This window comes from Mustela putorius, unplaced genomic scaffold (assembly GCF_011764305.1).
Source record: "Mustela putorius furo isolate JIRA1106 unplaced genomic scaffold, ASM1176430v1.1 tig00000095_pilon_pilon_pilon, whole genome shotgun sequence".
NCBI classification, from domain to species: domain Eukaryota; kingdom Metazoa; phylum Chordata; class Mammalia; order Carnivora; family Mustelidae; genus Mustela; species Mustela putorius.
This window is the reverse complement of record NW_025421280.1, coordinates 39,320,665-39,348,150: the sequence shown is the minus strand read 5'-3', so window position 1 is coordinate 39,348,150 and position 27,486 is coordinate 39,320,665. Positions and strand designations below refer to the sequence as shown.

The 27,486-nt window shown below is 54.2% G+C and overlaps 1 protein-coding gene across 1 annotated transcript; it reads right to left on the bottom strand.

Moving 5' to 3' along the window:
* Nucleotides 1–1,597: 1,597 nt before the first annotated feature.
* On the bottom strand, nucleotides 1,598–27,378 carry ZNF77 (zinc finger protein 77). Its single transcript, XM_004771335.3, is given in 5 exon segments — nucleotides 1,598–3,269; nucleotides 3,271–4,959; nucleotides 5,588–5,768; nucleotides 6,822–6,948; nucleotides 27,207–27,378. Coding segments are annotated over 5 exon segments (2,043 nt in total). The 5' UTR covers nucleotides 27,210–27,378; the 3' UTR covers nucleotides 1,598–3,226.
* Nucleotides 27,379–27,486: the final 108 nt, after the last annotated feature.

Genomic DNA, 27,486 nt, shown 5'->3' with positions numbered 1-27,486 from the left:
CCCGGTCCCAGCGGGGCTGCTCACGTTACACAACCCCTCAGACATGAAGCCCCACCAGCTCCACCCGAAATACAATCGAACTTGTACCATGCCCAGGGCCCGAGGGGCATCGGAGGGCCAGCTGATGGGACCAGCTTTCCTCCACAGCAATTAATACAAGGACACGCCACTGGGTGAAGCCTGACCACCCACTTACCCATCCATCATGGGAAGAAACGTCTTGCTCGGCACAATTCAGCACAATTCCCAGCAAAAGGAACGAGGAGGAAGGACTAGTACGGACTTCCATGTAAACGCCTCACAGCTACTCGGACAACAAACACTGAGAAGCAACATTTCCAGAAATTAGGAATTTCCTCAAGGTGGCTATGCCTGGAGCACCAAGTCATAAAGTCATTCCCACAACTAAGACTCCCCTCATCACAAGTGTGGTTTGTTTGGTTGTTGACAAGTACGGAAGATGCAGGTGTCTGGCTCCCTCTCCCACGCCCTTGAGCTGCGAGACCGTGACTCCTGCTGTTGTCAGAGGCATTACATGGGCAGCATTAAGGATTTCACCACTGGGAGTAAATCATCTTTTCAAAATAGTTATTTGAGAGGGTGCCTGGGTGGCTCAGTGGGTTAAGCCGCTGCCTTCGGCTCAGGTCATGATCTCAGGGTCCTGGGCTCGATCCCTGCATCGGGCTCTCTGCTCAGCAGGGAGCCTGCTTCCCCCCCTCTCTCTGCCTACTTGTGATCTCTCTGTCAAATAAATAATAAATAAAATCTTTAAAAAAATAGTTATTTGAGAGAGACAGGGAGAGCGCATGAGGTGGGGGAGGAGCAGAGGTTGAGGAAGTGATTTTCAGAGACTCTGTGCTCGCTGCGGAGCCCAACTCAGGGCTTGATCCCACAACCTTGAGATCACGACCCTAGCTGAAACCAAGAATCGGAACTGAACAGACTGCAACACCCAGGTGCCTCAGGAGTAAGTCATTTTATTTTATTTTAAAGATTTTATTTATTTACTTGAAAGACAGAGATCACAAGTAGGCAGAGAGGCAGACAGAGAGAGAGGGGGAAGCAGGCTCCCCGCCGAGCAGAGAGCCCGATGCGGGGCTCGATCCCAGGACCCTGAGATCATGACCTGAGCCGAAGGCAGAGGCTTTAACCCACTGAGCCCCCCAGGCGCCTCAGGAGTAAGTCATTTTAATGAGACAGTGATAGCAGCTCCCTGGGTATTGAAGAAACACACACCAGAAGGGGAATGTCAACTGTACTTGTCCTATTCACCCAGAATAGGTTTTGTGTGTGTGTGTTTTTTTTAATGGACACAATCAGAAGAAAAAGTTAATCCTGACGAACGGGATTTTAAAAAAATCTTTATTTATTTGACAGACAGAGATCACAAGTAGGCAGAGAGGCAGGCAGGGGGGCGGGGGGGATGCAGGCTCCAAGCCAAGCAGATGCGGGGCTCGATCCCAGGACCCTGGGTTCATGACCTGAGCCAAAGGCAGAGGCTTAACCCACTGAGCCACCCACGCGCCCCAAACGGGATATTTTAAAAGAACTCAGTTGTGAGGGGTGGCTGGGCAGCTGAGTCAGTGAAGCGTCCGCCTTCAGCTCAGGTCATGATCTCAGGGTCCTGGGATCGAGTCCCGCATCAGGCTCCCTGCTCATGCTCACTCTCTTTCTTGCTCAAATAAATAAAATCTTAAAAAAATAATAGAGGACATAAAACATCCTATCATTTGCAAGTATGCAACAGATTTGAAAATCTCAGTAATGTGGTTTCCATGAAACAATGGAGAGAAACACACTTGACAAAACAAAGATAAAACCACTGTTCTGAATTACGTGTTTAAAAAAAAAAAAAACACCCTGGGAAGTTACATCTTTCAACAGAAAGGAATTAAGCATACTGGGTTTATCTCTTAGATAGCAGTCAGCCGTCAGCTATTGGTGAGAATTGCCACAAACTGCCATACACTCACAAGTGCTTATTCCAATTATAGAAACATCCAGAAGGAAGAAATACAGGGTTACTGGAGCCTCTCTACAGTGCAACAAGGGAAGGAGGTTTCCCGCATCTGAGGCTGCAGCATTAATTCTGTCGGGGGGAGGCAGGACACAGATCTATCCTGAAAGGGACAGGATGCTCACCACAGAAATCATGCGGTAGAAACAGCACGGGAGATGAACGGTGCCTGGATGAGAGACATCCTTACACACGGCGCCCTGAAGAGGTGGCCTCACGGACACAAGGAGCCACAGGGCAGCGCAAGGAACCATGTGGACCTGAAAACCGAGCTGGTCCATCACAGGAGAGCTCGTGGAGAAGTGTCTGGAGTGTGCTACCGAACAAAAACGGATGTCAAACCTGTGTCAGGTTGGAGGCTGTTCCAGACGACAGATCAGTAATCGAGAAGATGCACTGTGACCCAAGCCCATGTGGGTTCCCACGCATCTCTGTCTCCTGCCAGAAAAGCATGGCTTCTGTCCTCACGGCCTTCACCTCAGAATCACAGAGAGGAGGACTCTGGGACACATGGTCTCCCACCTCACCACACTCACAACGAAGTTCAGTGGAACCAGCCAGAAGCCAGCTTTCATCTTCACGCCACAGGGTTTCTCTTCTTAACGCCATCATGACTGATGAACCACCAAGATGAAGAGCGATCAGCAGGGGCCGAAACCGGAACACAACCGGAGGAGACCGTCCTCGCTCCGCAGCCCTGCACGTTCACTCATTTCTGTGGGGCGCGGAGCTGTGGCGTACAGCGGCAGTAAGCAAACGTGAGGATCCATCATTCAGTCATGAAGACTGGAAGGAAGGGCAGATACAGAGTCGGGGTTTCCAGTCTCCACAAGAGAGGGCGAGATATACACACACATCACTTGTCACCCCTGGGGCCCAAAGACATCGTCACGGAAAGGAGAAATTTTATAGAACTCTACAATTTTCATGTGTGAAGTAACAAAATATATCTCATACAAAGGGCACAGAGAGGAATATTTGATCTCAGGGGTTCCTCCTGGCAACATGCAGTGGAAATAAATATGACGGGGATCCCCGTTAGGGACGAGGCACTTACAAGGCACAACCATGTTTATAACAAAGAGAGACCGCTGTCCAGCCCTGAGTTTTTATGTACAAACTATACGAGGAACTATACCTAAAGGTTTCCCACCAGTCTGTACATTCATAAGGCTTCCTGCCAGTGTGTCTGACTGGATACACACGATCTTAAGGACAAGTGAAGGCTTTCCCACAGTCCTTCCATTCAGACTTTCTCCCCAGTGTGCGTCCTCACGTGGGCTCGCAGGTTGGTCGGGTACCTGAAGGCCTTCCCGCACTGCTGACACGCGTAGGGTCGCTCCCCAGTGTGCGTCCTCACGTGGGCTCGCAGGTTGGCCGGATACCTGAAGGCCTTCCCGCACTGCTGACACTCGTACGGTCTCTCCCCGGTGTGCGTCCTCACGTGGACCCGCAGGTTCGCGGGGCACCTGTAGGCCTTCCCGCACTGCTGACACTCGTAGGGTCTCTCCCCGGTGTGCGTCCTCACGTGTGCTCGCAGGTTCACGGGATACCAGAAGGCCTTCCCGCACTCCTGACACTCATAGGGTTTCACCCCGTTGTGCTTTCGCACGTGTACCTGAAGAGAGGAGTGACAGCTGAAGGCTTTCCCACAGTGTGGACACTCGTAGGGTCTCTCCTCAGTGTGTGTCTTCACGTGGGCTCTCAGGTTGGCGGGGTACCAGAAGGCTTTGCCGCACTGCTGACATTCATAGGGTTTCTCTTCACTATGTGTCCTCACGTGTTTTTGTAAGGACGAGGACCAACGGAAGGCCTTCCCGCATTGTGCACACTCGTAACGTTTCTCCAGACTGTGTGCCCTCACGTGTCCTTGAAGGGAGGAGTGACGAGTGAAGGCCTTCCCGCACTGTGGACACTCGAAGGGCCTCTCCCCGGTGTGTGTCCTCACGTGCTCCTGCAGCGATGTGGAGCTGCTGTACGCTTTCCCACACTCCTTACACTCGTAGGGTTTCACGCCACTGTGCATCCTCACGTGTCTTTGGAAATAGCGAGGATGTCTGAAGGCCTTCCCACACTGCGGACATTGGTAGGGTCTCTCTTCACTGTGAGTTCTGACATGTTCTCGAAGGGATAAGGAACAACTGTAGGCTTTCCCACATAACGTACATTCATAGGGTTTCAGTCCACTGTGCGTTCTCACGTGTCTCCTGAAGTACTTGGGACAACCGAAGGCTTTCCCACATTGCTGACAGAGATACGGTCTCTCTCCAGTGTGTGTCGTCATGTGTCCTTGCAAGGACGCGGGATACTTGAACGTCTTCCCGCACTGCTGACATTCATAGGGTTTCTCTCCACTGTGCGTTCTCACATGTTCTCGAAAATACGAGAGGCAACTGTAGGCTTTCCCACACTCCACACATTCATAGGGTCTCTCCCCAGTGTGAGTTCTCACGTGACGTGTAAGGTAAGACTGATACGTGAAGACTTTCCCACACACGTCACACGCATGGACTCTCTGTCCACAGTGACCCCTCACGTGACCCCGAAAGGACGACCTGCAAGGGAAAGTTTTCCCACACTTCTGGCACTCTAACGACTGTTTACTACCGCGACTCTTCAAGTCTCTCTTCGAAGCTCCCCCAGTGTCCTGAGGTTCATAAGGTTTCTCTCCAAGGCCTGGGTCCACGTGAGGGCTGGGGCTCGAGACACAGCTGCAGGCCGACCCACGTTCCTCACGGGGACTAGGTTTGTGTCCAGGGTGGGATCTTTGTGGATTCTCAGGGAAAGAACCATCTGTGAAGGCTTCTCTACACTTGGCGCAGTGACAGGACTTGTCTCCAGTAGGACGATCCTCACGCACGGTAAGACTTGTCATCTGCCTTCTGGTTTCTCCACGTCGATTATCTTCACTGCTTTCACAGACCCGCTCCACCAAATGACCTCTGTTCAAAATGGGAAGGCACACTGTTACGGAATAATCATTTTAACTGATCTCTTTATTAACGATCTATTGATATTAATGATTACTTGACTACATAATGACCACTTCCAAGGAATGGGCATGTTTCTGTCACTGTCTACACTGCTATGATGCAGAAGTAGCCAAATGCTCAGAATAAGGGCCCAGTAATACCCATAACTGTCAAACATTCTTTCTTTTTTTTTTTTTGTTTTAAGATTTTTTTTATTTATTTAACAGAAATCACAAGTAGATGGAGAGGCAGGCAGAGAGAGAAGGGGAAGCAGGCTCCCCGCTGAGCAGAGAGCCCGACATGGGGCTCGATCCCAGGACCCTGGGTCATGACCTGACCTGAAGGCAGAGGCTTAACCCACTGAGCCACCCAGACGCCCCACCGTCAAACTTTCTTACATGTGGGTTTTCCTGATAAATGTCTGGAGCTGAATTATATATCTGCTGATCAATACTACATCACATTTATGAAGAACTTGTGTAATTCCGACTACACAACTGTTGAGCTAGGTTTATAACTCCATGCCTTCTTTAATTTCAAAGTATTCTAACAATTTGCCAAGATCCCCCTTTCTCCTATGGGAGAGAGAGGCACTCACCTCAAACACCTCTCCTGGGACTGGGACTGATCTCCAATGTGATGAAATACCCAGTTTAATCCAAAAAGAGCCCAGGAATCATTTCTTGTAAATGTTACTATTTTATCTTCACTGGATAGTTCATTCTCCAAAATATTCAGCTGAGTCCCTGATCCAAAAGGGTTAACTTGAGTGCAACAGTCTGCAAGAATTGGAAGCACAATTTAATTTCTTGGGAATGACCTGATATTTAAAGGTAAAGAAAATTCAGAAAACAGACCATTTGGGGATTTCTCTTCCCATACTGATCCCAAATGTAAATGAAGTTCATCAGTTAGAATGAACATGTGACCACAGAAAAATTCTAAGGACCTAAGTGCTTTGGGACTTTGGCAATAAGAGGAAAAGCGTATGAAAAGGCAGCCTGTTTATGTGGAAATGCTTTAAAATCAATGGAGACTAATGTGGAGAAAGTATTATTGGAAAAGTAAAGTAGGAAGAACTGGGCAAAACCCTCACACGCACACACTATGTCTGTAAGAACACAGAAAGGCCTGCCCCGTGGGCGAGGATGGATGAAATGTCCGACAGGGAGAGCAGGGGAATGAGAAAAATCACCCTTCTCAGCACAAGGACGGAGTCACGTTTCTAACAGACATGCGCAAATGCCGTTCCCTTCTCCAGAACCTGGTCCGACTGAGGGCGGCTGGACTGTTCTGAAGGCACCGAGGCCTTCGGGGGAGCCTGCCTGACTGCCCCAGCTGCCACTGGGAGGTCGGAAGGTGGGTGTGGCGCCGCCCAGCCCCCCACAACAGCCCAGCTGGGGGGAGGATTTGAAGGGCCACAAGCAGTCTGGTAGATGGGCTGCTGATTTGGTCTTCAAGGTCACCGAAGAGGACAAAGTGCGAGTTTACCTGCAGCATGATTACAAGGAGAATTACCTGCAGCATGATTACTAGGAGAAATGGGTGTGAACCACAGCGCATCCTTCGCAGAACTGAAAACCACAAAGGAGCCCATCCTCACGCTGATAAAATTAGGGAGTCTCAGACTTTGATTGCAGCAAAAGTCAATTTAACACATGAAACTTTGTTTTCATGGAAAAAGTATGTGACCCTCAGTAGTTTCCATAAAGGCCTGGACCACATCTGTCTCTTCTTCATCGTATTCCCATTCCTCGGCCCCAGGAAGATCAGACACTTGTAAGAAACACTCATTGGCTACAAGGTTAGAGTCAGGGTGGAGCCATGCTTACCCAGGGAGGCCAGGTTCCTGCAGGTCTCCAGCATCACATCCCTGTAGAGCTGCCTCTGACCATGATCCAGCAAAGCCCACTCTTCCGGGGTGAAGTTCACAGCCACATCCGCAAAGACCACCGCATCCTGGAACATCCACATGTTCTGTTGCAGCAGCGCTCCCTCCTCACCCGTGTGTGAGGGAGGATGCGGGGGCGACACACGGGGAACCGCATCCCACCCTAGGACCCAAGTCACACCCATGCGGGAAGTGACAACATGCAAACACACCCACAGCAGTGCCCTCAGTGATGGGAAGGGCTGGGACCCCAAAGCAGAGGGCGACGACGATAGCTCATACAGACGTACATACACCCCAATATAGGCTATTTGTACTGAAAATGAGCAGATCTGAGCACACTTGTATGGGAAAGAATGAAAAGTGAAATACTCGTTCAGACCACACTGAAATTGGACGGCACATCTTTGACTTGCTCAAGGACGGTTACTGCCTTGTCAGCCCCAAAACTGGAACCAGATGTCAGGATGCTGTGAACACACAGATTCCAGTGCTGCTCTCACTGGAAGGCAACAAGGTGAAGGAGCCTAGCACAGTCCCCTCTATCCCGGCAGAGGCAGACATCACCCTGTCCCTGGGTTAGGTGGACAGTGAGCAGGGCCACAGGGCCCGGGGGCCTGGCACACGCAGTGCATAAGAGGAGCTCCAGTTCCTGAAGAGTCACGGAAATCAGCAGGGCCTCGACCATATACCCCGGTGCCCAGAATGCAAGCAGAAGCGCGCCAGAAAGAGGAGCCCCTGAGAGACTGATGGCCACAGCCTCTGGCGACTTTAACAGATAAAGAAAAGGAGGCTGACCCACGCCGTCAGAGCAACAAGGGATGGCACCGCACTCCTGGAACGTTTAAAAATCTTTTTTTTTTTTTCCAAAAATCTGAGATCGTCCAAACAAAACCTATGTTCTTAAAACTTAAGGGAAAAACAAAATCCCATATGCCACCCACATCACTTAATAAGATCAGTTCTACTTCAACTGGGGTTATAACTGGGGTTTGCTTATCACACACCTGGTAACTCCTGTATTTTAAATATGTTTTAAAAATCCGTATGACCCCATGAAAAATAAAAAACAATAATATAAAGAAAAATAATACAATCAAATCATGGGGAATGAATATGAGCAGGTACCTTTCTAAGAAGATATGCCAGCGGCCAACAGGTTCCGGAAAAGATGCTAGATGTCAGTTATCAGGGAAATGGATGTCAAGTTATAAGCAGATACCCCTTCAGACCCACTAGAATGGCTATAAAGAAACAAGTAAGTGCTGGTGAGCACCTGAGAAAGGGGGACTCTCTTCATTTGAGAGAGAGAGCACAAGCAGGGGGAGCAGCAGGTGGAGAGAGAAGTAGGCTCCCCGCCAAGAAGGGAGCCCAATGTGGAACTGGATCCCAGGAGCCCAACAGAGGACTCGATCCCAGGACCCTGGGACCACTACCCGAGCCAAAGGCAGATGCTCCACCAACTGAGCCACCCAGGTGCCCTCATGCATTTCTGCTGCTGGGGATGCAAAATGGCACAACCTGGAGGAGTCCGGCACATCCTCAAAATGATGACCGTCCAGTCACGGTGCAATATAGCAATCGCACTCCTACTGTCGATCTACCCAAGACAAGTGAAGACGAGCACCAACACTATTTCCACGCACTCTCAGCAGCTTGATTCGTAACAGCCAGCAAGTGAAAACCACCCGAGAGCCCACCAACTCTCTGAAAATGAGTAACAGAGACATGACTCCAGTGAAATTAGAAGACCACAGGGGAGCTCCCACCAGTACCTCCACTGCACTCAATAGCAGGAGACAATCTCGGACACATCACTGCCCCAGCAGGACGAAGGAAGGAAAGTTTTCTCCTCCCCTGGCAACAGCCCAGCCAACGAGAGGCAGTCACAGCCTACCATGAGAAGACACTAGGGCTAGAACCCCAAGGTTGCTCCAGTGGATGTCAGGTGGAACAGCCCCTCTTAATATCCCCTTCTCCTCGATGAAGGAGAGGTCCTCCCTACATAACAGAACTGCAAATCTCGGGGCGCCTGGGTGGTTCAGTCCACTGAACAACTGCCTTTTGTGCAGGTCACGGTCCCAGAGTCCTGAGATCAAGTCCCAAATTGGGCACCCTGCCCAGCGGGAGCCTGCCTCCCCCCTCCCCACCCCGACAAATAAATAAAATCTTAAAAAAAAAAAAAAAGACTTGTAAATCTCTGCTATTACCAAGTAAACCCATTTTTGCTACTACAATAACTGGCAGGTCACACTTAACCAACTGAGCCACTTAACTGATCATGTTAACATTACATGATCACCAGCCTCTCCATGACGATTACAAACCAACTCCAAATTGTCTTTAAAGAAAATTCTGGTCTTCCTGTAGGTGTGGAATCCACCCAGGTAGCATTTAAGTCTATGTTTATTAAAGACCAGAACAAGTATCTTTTCCCTTTAATCATAAGGACCAGGCTAGAATGCGAAAATATGTCCACTGCAGGTAAATTTGACAAACCATTCACACACATCCTAGATGAGTCACCTAAAAGAAAAACTGCTAAAATTCTTTTTTTAATTAGCCCCCCCCTTTTTTTTTTTTTTTTTTTTTTTTAAGTAGGCTCTGTGCCCAAGGTGGGGCTCGAACTCATGAGCCTGAGATCAACTGCAAGCTGTACTCACTGAACCAGTTAGGGGCCTCAAGACCACTGGAATTCCTAATCCTCAATTCTGGCAAATGGAGGTTCCTAAACAAACCCAAAACCTGACTCGTTTATCCTATTCTTGCAGAGGACCAGGGCAATGGTAGAAAGATTGTTACCAACTTAAGTGCTCCCACATCTGCTTCCCTGGAGCCAGGCTTTCCAAAGTCCTCCTCCCTCCCAGTGATCGAGCTGCAGGGGACCACAGGGACCCTTCCCAGTCTTCCCTTGTAATCAGCTCAAAGAAACCACTCCCCACACTGGGAGTGAATCTCTGTTCTTGTTGACACGACAAGGACTTGTAGGACTCCCCACCTAGGAGGACTATAGTACAAAGTACAAAGTACAAAGAGGTCCCTCCCGAACCTCAACCGATTCCTGTGTCTGAACCCACTCCCTTCTGTTTAGGTCCTTTGAGAGACAAACCATTTTCTTTTTTTTTTTTTTTTTTAAAGATTTTATTTATTTATTTGACAGAGAGAAACCATAAGTACACTGAGAGGCAGGCAGAGAGAGAGAGAGAAGGAAGCAGGATCCCTGCTGAGCAGAGAGCCCGACGCGGGACTCGATCCCAGGACCCTGAGATCATGACCTGAGCCGAAGGCAGCGGCCTAACCCACTGAGCCACCCAGGCGCCCCGAGAGACAAACCATTTTCTACTTAGATCTTATGCCCCATTCATTTCATTGGGCAGATATTTTTTTAAATAAGTATCTCTGTCCCAGAAAAGGGAAACAAGACTAGAATTTGATAACAGTAATCAACATAAAAGCAAAGAAAATAAATGATCCTTCCACAGCTTCCATCTGCTCCATCTCTGACACACAACAGTCAAGTCTGGAGACACGGATCATTTGTCTTGATTGGATCACCTACATCCTCTTCCTGGGCAAAAACCTCAACTCATACTGGCAGGGTCCACAGTGTGCCTCCCATCAAGATTAAAATCGATCTCTCAGGGATGCCTGGGTGGCTCAGTGGGTTAAGCCTCTGCTTTCAGCTCAGGTCATGATCTCAGGGTCCTGGGATCGAGCCCCGCATCAGGCTGTTTGCTCAGTGGGGGGGGCCTGCTTCCCCTCTCTCTCTGCCTGCCTCTCTGTCGACTTGTGATCTGTCAAATAAATAAAAAGAAAAATCTTTTAAAAATAAAATAGATCTCTCAAAGTGTCTTCCCAGAATGAATTAATACCCTATAAATAAAGAAGTCCTTTGAAGGCATCAGGCCCATAATAGAAAATTACAAGCCTCAGAGACCCAGCATCCAACACACTAGTCCCTGAAATGGCCTCTTTCTACCTGGGAGAAAACCCAATGGCCAAAGATAAAGGTTTGTCTAGAACCTTTGAGCAAGCAATACCATTGTTAACCCTTGGCACCCTGTTCTTCCTAAGCCCCACATGCTACTGACTCAGTTCCTAATGCAAATTCCAGGAGGAATACGTGACTCCAGGTTTTTACCAATAGAATAAAAAAATTTTCCCCCTGGGGTGCCTGGGTGGCTCAGTGGGTTAAAGCCTCTGCCTTCAGTTCAGGTCATGATCTCAGGGTCCTGGGATCAAGCCCCACATTGGCTCTCTGCTCAGTGGGGAGCCTGCTTCCCTCTCACTCTCTGCCTGCCTCTCTGCCTCCTTGTGATCTGTCAAATAAATAAATAAAATAAAAAAAAAATGTCCCCAAGTCTGAAAACTGCCAATATTCAATTGGCTACTTTCAGACCTACAGTCCTGGCTTAGAACCATCACACATTTTGGATTTTCATGTTACTTTTGCTTTCACAGTTGTCATCTGTCAAAACGTTATGAAATTGATGTATCCAACAAGGAGATCATCTCCAGTGCTTACCATCTTGATAAACAGGGACTGGAGATGAGTGCCTCAGACGCCTCCCTTCTAACGTTTCTTGTTATTCAAATACAGCCTTAACCGGTTTTCCACTGCCGTGTACTTTCCCTAGGACGTGGGACATCACTACCAGGAAAGCTCTTTCCTGGCACCAAGAAACAAAACCACTAAAAATGGAAAACTGACTCATAATCAATGATGCATTTGAGAAAAGGCCTCTACCAAAAAGGGGAAATGTAAAAAATACGGGGAAATCTTGCTAAGAATGGAGTCAGGAGGGGCACCTAGGTGGCTCAGTCAGTTAGGCGTCTGACTCTTGGTTTCAACTCAGGCCACAATCAACCCCCGCGGCAGGCCCCACACTCAGCAGGGAGTCTGCTTGGGGATTCTCTCTCCCGCTCCCTGGGCTCCTCCCCCCGCTCACGCTCTCCTTCTCTAATATAGTAAATATTTTTTTAAAAAGCAGGAGGAGGAGGAAGAAGGAAGGAGGGAGGAGGAGGAGGAGGAGGAAGAGGATGGAGTCCAAGACCAGCAGTTGGAGCCCCCACGGCCTACCACTCCTGATCAACCGCAGAAGCAACAGCAAGAGAAGGACCTGCGGCTGCACGGGGACACCACTGTACTATGACAACAGAAGGAAGATTATTTCCCCACATGGCAACAGCCCAGCCAATGAGACAGATACAACTCAGCCAATGGGAAGCAACGACACTTCCAAACCCAGTTGCTCCAATGGACTTTGTTTTATGGAATTATTAAAATACTTTAAAATGAGTGTGCAAATGGTTGAATAATTCTGTAAATACAATAAATACCGTAGAACTTTATCCTTTAAACAGATAAACGTCACGGTTTGTGACCCACACCTCAGTTAGAGCTATTTAAAAAAAATTGTCATAGAGGGGCACCTACGTGGCTCAGCCGGTTAAGTGTCCAACTCTTGATTTCGGCTCAGATCTTGATCTCAGGGTCATGAGATCGAGCATGGGGCTCTGTGATCAGTACAGAGTCTGCTTGAGATTCTGCCCTGTCCCCTGCCCTCCCCCTACTCACATGTGCTCTCTCTTAAAAAAGAAAAAGTCATAAAAGCTAAAAATATATCCTCCTTAATCTTTTGGCAATTTTACTCAAAAATGATAGAATTTAGGCAAGTAAAAAGTATGAAAAAGAAACAAAATTACAATTTCAGAGATTAAGCAGACTTAGGAGATATTATAAACTAGCTGTGGAGAAAGATTTTTAAGATTTTTTTTTTAATGTATTTGAGAGAGCAAACAAGTAGGGGACAACAGAGCGAGAGGGTAAAGCAGACTCCCCTCTGAGTGCAGAGCCCAGTCCTGCAACCCCAAGATCGAAACCTGAACCCAAACCGAGAGTCAGATGCTCAACCGACTGAGCTGCCCAACGTCTTGATTTTTAAGTAGGCACCATGCCCAGCACGGAGACCGATGCAGGGCTAGAACTCACGACCCTGAGATCAAGACCTGAGCTCAGATCAAGCATTGGATGCTTAACCGACTGAGCCACCCAGGTTCCCCACAACAAAAGATGTTTTAGAATAAAGGAATAATTTTATACAAATTGGTAACATACCTGAGGTGACGCAAGGTAACAGAAAATCTAAAGATGTCATTAAAGAAGCGAAATTAGTAGATTCAAATATCCCCACACTTGAAAGGCATCTCAAACAGTGCATAGGGCAGATACCAAGCATTTGTTATTTATTTTTTTCAAGATTCTTATTTATTTATTCGACAAAGATCACAGGTAGGCAGAGAGGCAGGCAGAGAGAGAGGGGAAAGCAGGCTCCCTGCTGAGCAGAGAGCCCGATGCGGGGCTCGATCCCAGGACCCTGAGATCATGACCTGAGCCAAACGCAGAGGCTCTAACCCACTGAGCCACCCAGGCGCCCCGGTACCAGCATTTAAACATTGGTGATTCCCAAATGTAGAAGGGATCACGAAGCATTAGCAAGGTGGGAAAAGGACAATTCACACAGTTTTGAAACGCAACATTCACAAGTATAAAGGCAAACCTTAGGTATAAGATTTTCTTCCTGTTTAGAAGGAAATCTTACACGTAAATGTACAGATAACATTAGAAGACAAAACCAAGTCTGTTCTCTTCTAGAAATGGACTCGATACTGACTCTTCATGAACATAATCTGCGCCTCTAGTGGAAACAAGACCAACGAACCACAGGCTTCCAGTCTATACCCGCTGAGGACATGCCTGTCTTGCGTCCCCATGCGTGGACACAGCTGACTCAGAGACCAGATGGAAACAAGCACCATGAGGAAGAAGCGGTGTCTGAACGGAACCGAGAGCCGATTCCCTACGTGACCGGCTCCCTCCGAGATCGGGAACAAGCAGCTGAGGAGTCGGGCGTACAATTGCACACCCGTGACGGCCCGGCCGGTGCGGCAACAGAAAACAAGAAAGATTTAAAAACGAAAAGGCAGGGGCGCCTGGGTGGCTCAGTGGGTTAAAGCCTCTGCCCTCCGTGCAGGTCATGATCCCAGGGTCCTGGGATCGAGCCCCGCATCGGCCTCTCTTCCCAGCAGGGAGCCTGCTTCCCTTCCTCTCCCTCTGCCTGCCTCTCTGCCTACTTGTGATCTCTGTCTGTCCAATAAATAAATAAAATAAAATAAATAAAATAAAAACGGAAAGGCAGACTCCATCCTCAGCAGGTGTCGGACGCAGAGTTTAGAAATCCCGGAGTCCTATAGACAAAATTCTAAGAACACAGAGATGAGCCCAGCCACCACCTACGTAGTGTTTGCATCCGGCATGGACGGTTCCTGGCGAAGCACCGTCCCATGGATCCTGCGACATTCCGAAGTGGGACCATCAGAGCCCTTCGGGTCGGAAACGAGAGGAGAACAACTTACAAAACTGCAGCACCGCGTGCCAGCAAAGGGAAGGGGTCAGCACTGAGAGCCCCAAGAATGGGCGTGTTGATGGGACGCGACACCTACGTTTGTCTCTCTCCCTGCTGCCCACACCTGCGCCTCCCCGCGTCTCTTCCCTCTGTGTCTCCTCCACCTCCCCAGAGAACGCTGTCCTTCCATCATCTCTGTCATCTAGGCCCACAGGGTCCCGCGTGACGCCAGCTGAGGCTGTACCTGGACACTCACCCTGAGGCTACCGACCTGGAGTCAGGGTCGGATCCCACAAGTCAGCGCTCGGCCCCACAAGACTGTCCCCACCCCAAACACACACACGGTTCAGACACCAGGCCCAGGCCCTGCCATCACCCGCACTTCTGACCGACGGGCAGGAGAGCAGGTTCCCGTGCCCCCTCCGTTGTCCCAGTGACTTGCTGGAGGAGCTCACAGAACCCAGGGAAACACTTTCTTATGCTTTCCACTATAGGGAAGGATACAGAGGAGCAGCCAGGAAAACAGAGGCACAGGGGATGGGAAAGGAGGTCCATAAGTTCTCGGGGTGCCCCGCCCTTCCCGCACCCCACGTTTACAAACCCCCTTCTACTGGGATTTCTATGCAGGCTTCACCTCGTTGGCCTGATGGACCATTAACCCCACTTTCAGCCCTTCCCCTCCTCCAGGGAATGGGGCAGGACAGAAGTTCCAGCTTCTAATCACCGTGGGTCTTCCCGGGGACCAGCCTCCACCGGGAGCCAGCCAGGAGCCCACCCAGAGTCACCTGATGCAACAGAAGATGCTCCTATGTCCCAGCAAGGACAAGGGTTTTTTAGGGGCCCTGGATCAGGAACCAGGGGCGACTTCACGTACTTCCTCGTACACACAGCTGGCACGGAAGGCGAGGAATGTCCTCGGGCCTGGAGACGAGGAAAGGGAGCCACGAGTCAACCGAGCTCAGCATCTCTCAGGATCCTTTCCTGGCCCGGAGGGGGCTTCCCGCCAAACAGCGTGGGTCATTTCTCAGGTGAGAGCACACGGTTCGCCAAGAGATGTGACTGTATTAGATTACTTTCACAGATCCGCCTTAATACAAGGAGAACATGTCACTCTACTTGCATTTTTTGCAAAGCCTGCTGAGCTCTGAAAATGTACCAATATGGAGAAGAACAGATAACCAGTATTAACTGACACGATCCTATTGTAGTTTTCAGAGACCGGTCGCGTCCATTTCCGCCACTCGTCTCAACGGAGCCAACGTGAGTGAACAATCATTCCACTGTATTTTCCGAGTCTCGGAGTAACGGAGCTCTCGTGTTACGGAAAGCCTCGTCTTGTCTTTCTCGTCATCCCTGAAGCACAGACTGCGACAGAGAAAGTGAACAAGCAGCTGGGCTTTGCACATAAGCCTCCTCATGGTTCTTTCCGAGTCTTCAGCGGTGGGCTGCTTCTCCCCAGTAAACAGATACGTGTCTACGCTTTTCTCGTTTGGGTCAACACACGCGTGCTCAGCAGAGCTTTCCCAGCGTGTGGGACAGCCCAATCTAGAAAACAGTCCTCCGAACGCATCTGACGGGAAGGCCGGGTCCTGTCTCACACGTGTCTCTGCTGCATACAGCGGGATGGGAGCGAAAGACCCCTTCACACGTCACTCTGCACTGTGAGGGATAATGAGTTTAATGACTCCCTCTTTATCTTCTCCTCTGTGTTTTTAAAGATTTTATTTATTTGACAGAGAGAGAGATCACAAGTAGGCAGAGAGAGAGATCACAAGTAGGCAGAGAGGCAGGTAGAGAGAGGAAGCCGACTCCCTGTTGAGCAGAGAGCCCGATGCAGGGCTCGATCCCAGGACCCTGAGATCATGACCTGAGCCAAAGGCAGAGGCTTAACCCACTGAGCCACTGAGGGGCCCCTCTTTCAGGTCTTTTCAAGCATCCAAACATACTTCTCACCCTCAGCAGCTAACTAGGAAAGACAGACACAGACATCTCTCTACTGTGGAAATGTAGTACATGTTTGATTTTTTCAATCACTTGTAGAGAAAACTAATGATGTAGTTTTAGCTGAAGAAATACTGTAACTGAAAAATTTACTCCTAAGTCAAATGATTATGCAGGCCATGTCCAAAAAGACTAGAAAGGTAATCATACAATCAGATGCTTAGTAAGTTTCCAGAATGCAAACTCACAAATCTCAGTGTGCACTTAATCACCAGAAACAACCAGTTGAAAATTAAATATTAAAAAGAGACTTTTTTTTTTAAGATTTTATTTATTTATTCGACAGAGAGAAATCACAAGTAGGCAGAGAGGCAGGCAGAGAGAGAGAGAGAGAGAGGAGGAAGGAAGCAGGCTCCCTGCTGAGCAGAGAGCCCGATGCGGGACTCGATCCCAGGACCCTGAGATCATGACCTGAGCCGAAGGCAGCGGCTTAACCACTGAGCCACCCAGGCGCCCCCCCCCTTTTTTTTTTAATTTACTTGAAAGAAAGACAGTGAGAGAGAGCATGAGCGAAGAGAAGGTCAGAGGGAGAAGCAGACTCTCCATGGAGCTGGGAGCCTGATGCGGGACTCGATCCCGGGATTCCAGGATCATGACCTGAGCCGAAGGCAGGCGTCCAACCAACTGAGCCACCCAGGCGTCCCTTAAAAAGAGACTTTTTAAAAGACTTATTTATTTGAGAGAGAGAAGAGCACAACTGTGTGGGAAGGGCACAGGGAGAGGGAAAAGCAGAGGCTCTACCGAGTTGGAGCCTGAGTCGGGCTCAATCCCGGGACCCTGAGATCATGACCTGAGCCAAAGGCAGTCGTTAAACTGTCTGAGCCACCCAGGCACCCCCAAAAAGAGACTTTTTAACATTAAGCTTTTTAACTACTACCTAGCTAATTGTCCTTATGTCTGAAAATATGTCCAATGGAGGATATAAGTTGATTTAGCTCATAGGTTGCGCTGTTACCAGGGCAGGAGGAAATCTTCCTCCGTGGTCTTCCTGGGACCGCAGTGTACGTCAAATATAGACTCGCAAGGTGCTAGTCTGAAGTTTGGGGATTGAGAACTTCCCCTGCTGGCCTACATAAAATAACTACAAAAAGTTATTCAATGACACACAGCATAAGGAAATAAATGGACAGACACCAAATTGAGACCATAATGTCAAGTATCTCAAAAGGTCAAGAGTTTTAAGCAAATTTCACGGAATGTACAACCAGGTTTGTCTGGGGCTACTGTTATGGGATTTGTCCATTTCTGTTCTGTTTGAACTTAAAAACACACTACTACTTTTTTCATTTTTGTTAAAGATTTAAGTCATCTCTATGCCCAACGCAGCTGCACCTTTCAACCCCACGACCGTCTGAGCCAGCCACGCACGACTTCTCTACTGAGCTGTAAGGGACAGTGTCTAGGAACAGCGGAGGTGCGTTGTAGAGCAAGCTGGTGGGATTTTACCTAATGGAAGTCAAGGCTGTTAAAGTATATTAATATGAAAATACAAGAAAAACTCCTTAGAAGTGAGTGCGGAGGCCAGCAGGGGAAGTTCTCAATCCCCAAACTTCAGACTAGCACCTTGCGAGTCTATACTGGAAGTACACTGCGGTCCCAGGAAGACCACGGAGGAAGATTTCCTCTTGCCCTGGTAACAGCGCAACCAATGAGATGGTCACAGCTCAGCCAATGAGAGACAGTCAGAGCCCAGCCAATGAGAAACAGAGCATGTCAATGAGCTGGTCACAGCTCAGCCAATGAGAGACACAGCCCCGACTGTGAGAGACAGTCACAACTCAGCCAATGAGAGGCCACGCCACGTGGAACCCAACTTGCTCCCACGGACACCGTCTTTGGAACGGCCCCGCCCGCGTCCCTTCTCTATGAGAGCGCGGTTCTCCCTCCCTTCGCGGACCTGCTGTGGTTTGGTCGTGGCTTCTGTGTCCCCTATTAGGATTCTCCGCTATTCCCAGATGAACCCAGTTTTGCTGAAAAGTGACTGGCAGTTTTACTTTTAGGGTCAAGTTCCCCGGTGATCACGCATGGGCCCCGAGAAGCCCCCACGTCCCACCTGCGGGGCAAACAGGCGCGGGTCCCACAGAGTCCGCTGCGCTGGCTGCCTTCTCCCCCCCGCCCCTCCTGAGCGGGAGGGTCGCTTCTGTCCTGGGATCAGGCCCGGCAGCCTGTCACTCTGCAAGGCCTGCGGGGACCTGTGTTGGGGCGTCCCGTCTCTGACGACTCACTGGCTTTCGTTCCGGCTCGGTTTCAGAGCCGGCTGCTCCTCTGGGATCTGTGCCTGCTGGCAGAGCGCCAGCCTCTCTGACTTCTTCTGTGAGGAGGCTACTCCTGTAGAAACAGGGATTAGGGGCGCCTGGGGGCTCAGGGGGTTAAAGCCTCTGCCTTCGGCTCAGGTCATGATCTCAGGGTCCTGGGATCGAGCCCCACATCGGGCTCTCTGCTCAGCAGGGAGACTGCTTCCCCCCCTCTCTGCCCACTTGTGATCTCTGTCAAATAAATAAAATCTTTCAAAAAAATCTTTAAAAAATACATAAAAAGAAACCCGGGATTAGAAATTCTTATTTTGGTCTAGAGAAAACCAGCAAAAATGGATTCCAGTCACCACAGTGCTGTGAGAGGGCGTGCAACGGTGACCCTGGCCACTTCCAGGTTCCCAGACCACAGCGGCAGGACATCTGGGCGGTTCGGCTGATCAGCTGACTCCTGACTTTGGCTCAGGTCACCAGACTGAGCCCTGGTGAGGCTCAGCGCGGGGCCTGGGGTCGCCCGACGTTCTTCCTCTCCGCCCGCCCCTCCCCTCCCACCTAGGGCCAGCCAGCGCCTTCTCCAAAAACAAAACCAAAACCACAGTCTCTCCTCAAATGCGCTGCTAACAACTGAACAAACAAGCGGATGTAAGTGAGAACTACCACGGCCCTTACGGGGAACTTCCGATCTCAATCTCCCCAACTGGTCTTACCGGTCACTAAATCTGCAGGTCATGATTCCAAAACACAGAATCTGATGCGCATGGTACGGGTCCCTTGAGACTCCCGGGTCTTCGGGGAGCCGAGGGACCGTCCTCACCCAAGACCGCTTGGAATGACCTGAGGCCAACGACGAAGGAAGACAAACGGCCTCGGACGCGTCTTCTCGGCGGCGTCGGGGGCACAGACCCGCGCAGCCCCCCCGCACCGCGGCCCGCCCCAACCACCGGCTGCAAACGCCGCCGACCTTCGCTGCGCTGACCCGGTCCCGGCTCCCGCTGACCGCGGCGCACCGACCCCGCGTCGCCGGAGACGAGGCTTCTCAAGCTCGAACCCCCGACGCCTCCTGTCCCCTGCGCTGCGGGACAGTGTCCCGAGGACGGAGACCCCCGCGAGCCTGCCGAAGCACGGGACGCGGCTTTTCGACTGGCCAGCGGGTCCCCAGACTCACACCAAGTCTCCCGTGGGTGCGGGCGCGTGGGCGCGGGCCAGGCCACGCGTGGGGCGACCCCAACCGGGGAGAGGGACAGACGCCTCACGTCGGCAACGACACTGCCACACGCGCCGGAAACCCCTTCCGAGCAGCCACAGCCGCGGCCCTGGCGCTGCGGGACCCGCGGCCGGTCGCCCCCGGGAGCCGGGCCCCTGCGGGCCGAGCACAGGGGACCGCGGCGAGTGCGCGGGACTCGGGTCTCCCTCCCGCGCGGCCCCCAGCCAGGCGGGGCGGACGGCTGAGCCGGGTCGCCCGGGGACTGAGCGCACGGGGAGGCGACGGGACCCCGCGGCCCGCGCCGGCGGCTCCTCTGGCGTCCAGCTCGCTCCGGCCCGCGAGGAGGACGGACAGCGGAGGCGCCACCGAAGGCCCGAGATCGCCAGCGGCCCGCGGGTCCGCACGTCGCCGCCGAGGGCCGGAACCGCTGAGAAAGGCTGAGGCCGCCTGGACGCCCGAGCCCCGGAGCCTCCTCCCAGCCGTCCCATCCCCCATTCCCACGGGGGCCCTCGGCCGCGGGGCTGTCCCCCAAGTCCCTCCTGACGGGCTTGGAGGAAGCGCTCTGCGGATGGGGACCGGCCCCTCCGTCCTCCCGGACCCCGAGCCACTCGGTGCCCAAGCCCCGCTCCCCAGCAGCCCCGGCTCCGGAGCCCCCACCGCCCCCACCGCGGGGGTCCCTCGGAACCGCAACCCCTCGCCGCCGCGGTGCCCCGCCCCCTCCTCAGGACCCTGGGACACAGACAGCATCTCCCCCACCTCCCGCTCGCGCTCTCGTCCCTCGGAAGGGATCCTGCAGGCCGTGGCTCCCCCAGAGGGGAAAGCGGTTCTGGAACCGGACGGGGCGACTCCAACACCGCGGCGGGAAGGAAGCGCCCCTTCCGCTGGTTCAGTCACCCCTGGGCCCGCGGCTTGCTGCCCCCACACCTACTGCCCCCCTTCGCACTGAGAGTCCTGTTTCTTTTTTTCTAAGATTTTATTTATTGGACAGGGATCACAAGCAGGCAGAGAGGCAGGCAGAGGGTGGTGGGGGCCGGAGCAGACTCCCCGCTGCGCAGAGAGCCACATGCGGAGCTGGATCCCAGGACCCTGGGACCAGGGCCCTAACCAAAGGCAGGCAGAGTTTTAACCCACTGAGCCACCCAGGCGCCCCTAAAAGCCCAGTTTCAATGCAAGGGAACCACACAGTGCGTCTTTCCTACTCGGGTTCGAAGGCCGCGGGACCGGGTTCCTCTAGAAGGATCGGAAAGGCAGCCGCCGCGGGACCGGGTTCCTCTAGAAGGATCGGAAAGGCAGCCGCCGCGGGACCGGGTTCCTCTAGAAGGATCGGAAAGGCAGCCAGGCTCGCAGGCTCAGACTTTCCTCCAATCTTGAAAGCCAATCTGAGTGAGGGCAAGTTTCCACAGGCTCGACTGTGTTCCAACACTGGATGATTTCCTTCCCCGCCCCTTCCCAGACCCCTTCTCGGGAAGACACAATCCACCTGCGACAGCTTTTGGCCTCCAAAGGCCATGAGGTCCCTAAAGGAGTGCACTTTCTCACACTCAGGACCCGCGTCTGATCCAGGAACAGTCAGTATGGGTGGACCCACGTGAGCCCCCGGGGAACGCTGCCACCACGACTCCCCCGCTGAGCTCCGTGTCACCCGCACACAGCACCTCAGGGAGGCTGTTTCCATGGTTTCCAGATGCTTGGGATTTAAACACTGAAAGCAGCAGGGACACCTGGCTGGCTCAGACTGTGTGGCTCTGGGGTCTCGGGGTGGCTAGTTTGTGGGCACAGGGATTACTTACATAAACGAATACACACATTAAAATGAAGACTAAATAACTGAACGTTGCAAACAGCACAGATCGTGCTGGGCACGTGACGACTCGTCCCCGGAAGGCCCTGAGCAGCTCCTTCGGCTCAACCTGGGGCGTCATCTGCACTTACCCCGGGCTCTGTCCCCTCACCGCGTGCAAGAGCAGAAGTGTTCCCACCGGGGGTCCGCACGCCCGCCAGGGAGCTCATGACCTTGGATACCACCGAGACCTCGAGGTGTTCCTGCCTCCAGTGGGATCCACTGAAAATGGCGCCGGTGTCCCACACTCACCAGATGCTGAGCTTGAACTGTCTGCTCTGCCATCAGGACGGGTCCCGCCTCCAGGGGCACCTGGGGGGCTCAGCCTGACGCGTCCCAACTCCTGATGGCAGCTCAGGTCAGGTCTGCGCGTCGGGCTCTGTGCTGAGCGTGGCATGAGCTCCAGCCTCTCCCTCCCCCTCCTCCTGCCGCTCCCCACACCCCACACGCGCAGGCACCCGCTCGCACACGCGCAGGCACCCGCTCGCTCTCCCCTCTCTGAAACACACAAACGAAAACCAACAGAAAATGAGACGCTGCTCTAGGAAACCACAGGCAAACATCGGTTTTCCCCCAGTGACGTGTGAGAACACGGGCGAGGGACACCCAACGGCCGCTCGGGGAAGGACAAGTAATGCTGAAATCGAGTGTCCCTTAGTCCAGGCTGGTTTGGACGTAAAATCCATCTGCCCCAGCAGGGACTCCCCAGTCCCCGAGTCACCGCTGGACGTTGTGGACCCACTGGCCTGGAACAACACGGTTGCTGCTCCGTAACCAATCTTAGTGCCGAATGTTCCCCAAGCCACGAAGAACGCACCTGCCAGGTCCCACCCGCGTGCCTGGTCCCCGGACGCCTGTCTGCGTGGACGGAGGTCACAGGGCTCCCTCCGCCGGGACAGGAGTAGGTCTTAGCCACGGCTTACACGCTTCCTCACTGCACCCAGCCTTCTGGTGTAGACAGGCCAGCGCGTGTCCTGGGCCTGCAGTTCTGAGGAAACACTGTCCCTCCCAGGGGGACAGCTCTGTCATCGGGATCGGGGTGCCCACGGGACCAGCCAGGGGCCTCACCAGCTCTGCTGAGTTTCACCGGGTCCACGCAGTCACTGTGCAACACCCCCAGTCCCGGGGCTTCATGGAACGCACTCGTGTCACTACGGAGAAGCAGCGGACACACTGTGGCAAGATCCCCCCACACCCCGAGTCCGCAAGGCCAGCGGTCGGTCGTTCTGAACCTCACGCCCTGCCCCGGAGCCCCTGCACTCCCAGCACCGAGACCTCACAGGACGGTCAGGCAGCTTGGCCTCCCTCCTTACACCCTTGGCTGGAAGGGCTGCCGGCTTCTCCTGCCAGACCCTCTGTGCTCTGGGAGACCGTCTCCGCAGCACCTGCCCAGGGGCAAGACCACAAGGAGACCCGGGCATCGGGAGATTTTGTTCCCTGAAAAGACACCTCCAGGTGCTCTCCAACCTCTCCAGAAGGGCCCCCGTCAGGATCTGCCTCCGACCCTAGAACGGCCACACTGCAGGGAAGGGGTCCTGGATGCAGAGGACACATCGGGACCCCCAGCACCCCCGCCAAGTTCCACATACTGCGTGCAGAGGCGACAGTCATGGCGCCAGCAGGGGCGCCCTCGGTTCTCACCGTGCTCCCCACTGGGGGCCCAGCAGGAAGCTCAGCACCCTGCAAGCCCACGCGACTTTCCCTGGGATCCGTGGTCCCCGGGGAGGAGACCCGCCTCCACCTCCCAGCGCCACCCAGCGGACGAGCCCACCCCCCACAAGGGGCTTCCCACTCCCAGTTTCCTCCCAGATCTCTGTTTCCACAGCCACCCCTCCCCCTCTCCTCTGCACGGAGCCCTCCTCCCCTCTGTCCTGCAAAGAGCCTGTGGTTTTGCAACCTTACAGGATTCCAAGTGCAGTTCCCGCAATGGCAGAGTAAATCCAGTTTGGGGGTAAAGTAACCGACAGCTTTATTTTTAATGAGTGATCAGACGGTTGGCACTGACAGAGGACGGACACACGGCCTGTGGGGAAACAGCAGAATGTTCGCACAGGGCCCTGGTTTGGGGAAGAGAACAGCGGGTGCTGTGGGGCCAGGACGGCCACGGGGACATGGGGACACGGGGCCCTGAAGACTGTTTACGTGGGGCGGAACGAGCGATGGCTTCCCTTGACATGTACACGGACCAGAGCCCAGTCCTACGGATTCCACATCCCCGAAACAAGGGGACTGCGCCAGGGGAAGTGCCCGCAGGGGTGCGTGTGACCGCAGCGACGGAAGAGGTTTCTCACAGCACAGAAGAAGGGTGGTTTGCACCGGCCGGGGGGTGGGGGGGACACACAAGTGTACTGAACACAGGGACACGGAGAGACGCGCGAACTCCTGAGCTGGACAGAACACGAGCAACACACAGAAATGAGACCGCACGGAGCGTGAAGGAGACGGAAGAAACCCGCAGATGCGTGGTGGCAGGTGACGCTGTCCTAGAAGGGGCACCCCAGAGTGTCCAGCCCAGCGGGCATCAGAGCGACTGACATGTGGCCCGAAGCAGATCCCAGGTCCGCCCCGAGCTGGACAGAGCCGAGCCAGAGAGCTCCCGGGGCCGGGGGACAGGCATCCGCCCGACGGGTGACGCACGTCCCGCCAGCAACAGCGCCAGCCCACCCACGTGTCAGTGTTTACTCCGGTTTACACTTAGTCAGACAACTGCAGCCGCGGTGCCCACACCGGCCGGGGATGAGCCTGGGGACCGCTCACCCCCCAAGGCCGCGACTCGCCCACAGTCGAGAACGTAAGAGCCCACTGCACACATGACAAGGACGTAAGTGTGTCGCCCACGCTGGCCTCACTGGGCAGCAAGAGCCTCCCCAGGACACACTCGGGAGGAGCAGCACGGGTGAGCGGCTCAGAGCAGGGGCTGCTGCCCCAACACGGCACCGGAAACCCCGCAGCAGAGGGTCAGGCCCGGTCTGCTGGTCCCCGGTGATGGGGACCAGCTCTCCCTGCTGACAGTAGCCCAGGATGGCCTCTGCCAGGGACACAGGGAGGGGACCCTGAGCCCCAGGGGACAGAATCCTGCAGCTCCACACACCCTGCCCTCCCCCATCCATGTGGAGACGGCCCCTCCTCCAGGGCCCCAATTCTCACCAGGGAGGAAACCCTCAGAGTTCGGTTCTGACCCCTACAGGCTCTGCCTTCATCAACCCTTCCAAAAGCATTTGAACCCTAAGAGCCTTCCCTGCCCTTCACAGACTTCCTCCGTTTCCACAAATCCAACTCCATGGCTGATGCTAAACTGACTCTCGGGGCCCAGCCCCTGGGTGCCCCCAGCTCGGCCCACATGGCTGCAGGTGCCTCTCCTGTTCCAAGCTCTGTGGCTCCTCCCAGCATCAACAGCTCCTTCTGCAGGGGTCCCGGGGCTGGAGCCTCCTGCAGGGGAGCAAGACCCCACTGCCCCTTCCCTACCTCCCACCAAGGCCAGCTTCAGGTGCGGCTTGCCCCAGCCCAGGTGCGGCACCTGCTTCCAGCACCCTGAGTATTGAAATAAGACAAAGACCCCAACCCAGAGTGTGAATGACAACGCGTAGAATCCCCCCTTCCACCCCGTGCTCAAGGATAAAATGGGACAGGACGTTCCAGGGCATGTTTATGGTTTTACAGGAGTGGAACGTGTCACGTTTTTCACAAAACAGTTATTCTTTAATTTTATCCTCATGATAACAAATCATATGTCAGAACTCGTCACATCTCAGTTCCCAGAACTTCTCTGCATCTGACCATCAGCTATTAACCAGAAGTGGGTCAGGATCACACAATGTCCCAACTCTGGACCCTGCGGGAACACTCACTAGCATCTGGATGAATCCTTTAATCCATGCCTCTACCCACCCGGCAAGAAGGTGCGGAACCCCCTGCATCTTCCCCCCAAACCTGATGAACAGGGACACTTCCTGGACTGAGACACTTTTCCCCCGGGGGGACATTCTCTGGATAAGCCCCAGAATAACACGAGGATCCGCAGGAAAAGGAAGACGTGACCCTCTGGCCGCCCGCCCCGCTCCAGGGGAAGCAAGGAGGCAGAAAGCATTCAGGTTTTTTCCACCTGCTGCACCTAAGGCTGCCTGAGAGCGAGCTGTCCACGCCGAGCTGGACGGGGACAGTGCGGCCACGGGGCTCGGTGACAGGCAGGCTCTCCCTGAGCCCGGAGCTCCTGGGCAAACGTCCTGGAGGTGAAAGGCATGCCCTCCCCCACTCTGGGGGGTGTGGGAAACGGCGGCTGCAAAAAGGGCCCCTGCCCCCTTCCACCAAGCCAGGACTCACGGGAAGTCCCCCTTGTCCATCCGCCCCACGGCCGGCCACAGACACCCCCCAAATCCACACTCTGGGCCACACCCACGATTCGCTCAGCGGCCGGTCCCCACGGACCCGAGGTCACAAAGTGCTCGCTGTTCCAGGGCTGCTCTGGCTTCTCTCCTTCCTCCGGACCCTGACCGTGGGCTGCCGCCTGCCTGAGCCACGGACAGCCCCTCCCGTGGACAGGCTGGCCTCAGGGAGCCCCAGGTCGGCACCACGCCTGGCCATGCCTGCGCTTCCTTACTCCTCTCTAGAAAAGAAACCCCCTCCTACACAGCTCCTGAGACGCTAGTCTGGCGGGTCTTCTGCTCACAGCGGGGGTCGCACTGAGGTAGCCCCGCCCCCAGCGCCACAGTGCCCGCCCCCCAGGCTTCGCCCTCATTCTTCTCAATACAAGTCTCTCCTCCCTAAATTCGTATGTTTCATCAGACACCGGTGTGACCAGCTGCCCAGCACTGTCCCTTTCCTGCCCGCACCTGACCCCTTTAGCTCCCCATCCCCACCTGGTCCCAACAGGTTCTGAGAAGCAGAACAAACCCCGGCCCACCGGGCAGAAGAACCACCTTCCCACCTCTGCTACTCTTAGAGCAAAGCCCTGTCTCTCTCGGACCGCAGGTGCTGGAGGGTCCCCGAGACCCGTCTCTGCTGCAGCAGTCTTTGGAGTGTTAAAAACAAGACGACAGACCCCAAATGGAGTCCCTCGCACTCAGCTCCTTGTCACCCAGCCAAGAGTCAAACGAGCGGCAGTTTCGGCCTCTCCCAGCAAAGGAATCTTAAACCCGTCCATCAGGAACGAGCTGGTCAGCAGCAGCCAGGTCCTCCGGCGGTTCGATCCCGGCCACCCCGCCAAGGGCACCTGGTGACCTGCCGACCCCCCCGCTTCCCCCTGTCACCGCTTCCCGCTCCCACCGGGCCTCGCGCAGCTCCCCAGCCCCGTCCGCCCGCGATGGCACGCCGCCCCCGTGCATCACCGAACGGAGCCGCTGCTCGGCAGCGCCCTTAACCGAGCACGGACGTGGCACCTGTCAGGGGGGGCCCCGGCCGCCCCCAGCCCGTGCCGTCTGCGCGGGGTCCCCCCACCCTCCTCGGACCCCCACCCACGGAAGGACACGGCTCGGGGCCGGGGGAGGGGACAGGACGCTGCGGCCCCACCCCCCGCTGAGGGCACCGACTCGGGTCGCGACCCCCAGGCGCGGGGCCGCCCGGCCGCGGCCACCTCCAGCCGGTTGGGGCCGGCTCGCAGCGGCTCCGCCCGAACCCGCGCACTCACCATCTCGCGCTCCCGCTCGGGGCTCTTCCTGCGTCCAGCCCGCGGCTGCGCGACCGGGGCCTACGAGACCGAGGAGGCCGGGACGCGAGCAGCCGCGCGGGGCAGGTGCGCACGGCCGCCGGGGCCACCGAGGAGCGGTGGACACGCGACTGGAGTACGCCCTCCTCCGATCTCATTGGACGGCGCTCTGGGCCCTGCGCCCTGATTGGGCGGCTCCCCGGACCCCTGCACCCTGATTGGTTCATCTTCCTGGCACCGCCCCCGGAGCTGGGGCTTGGGG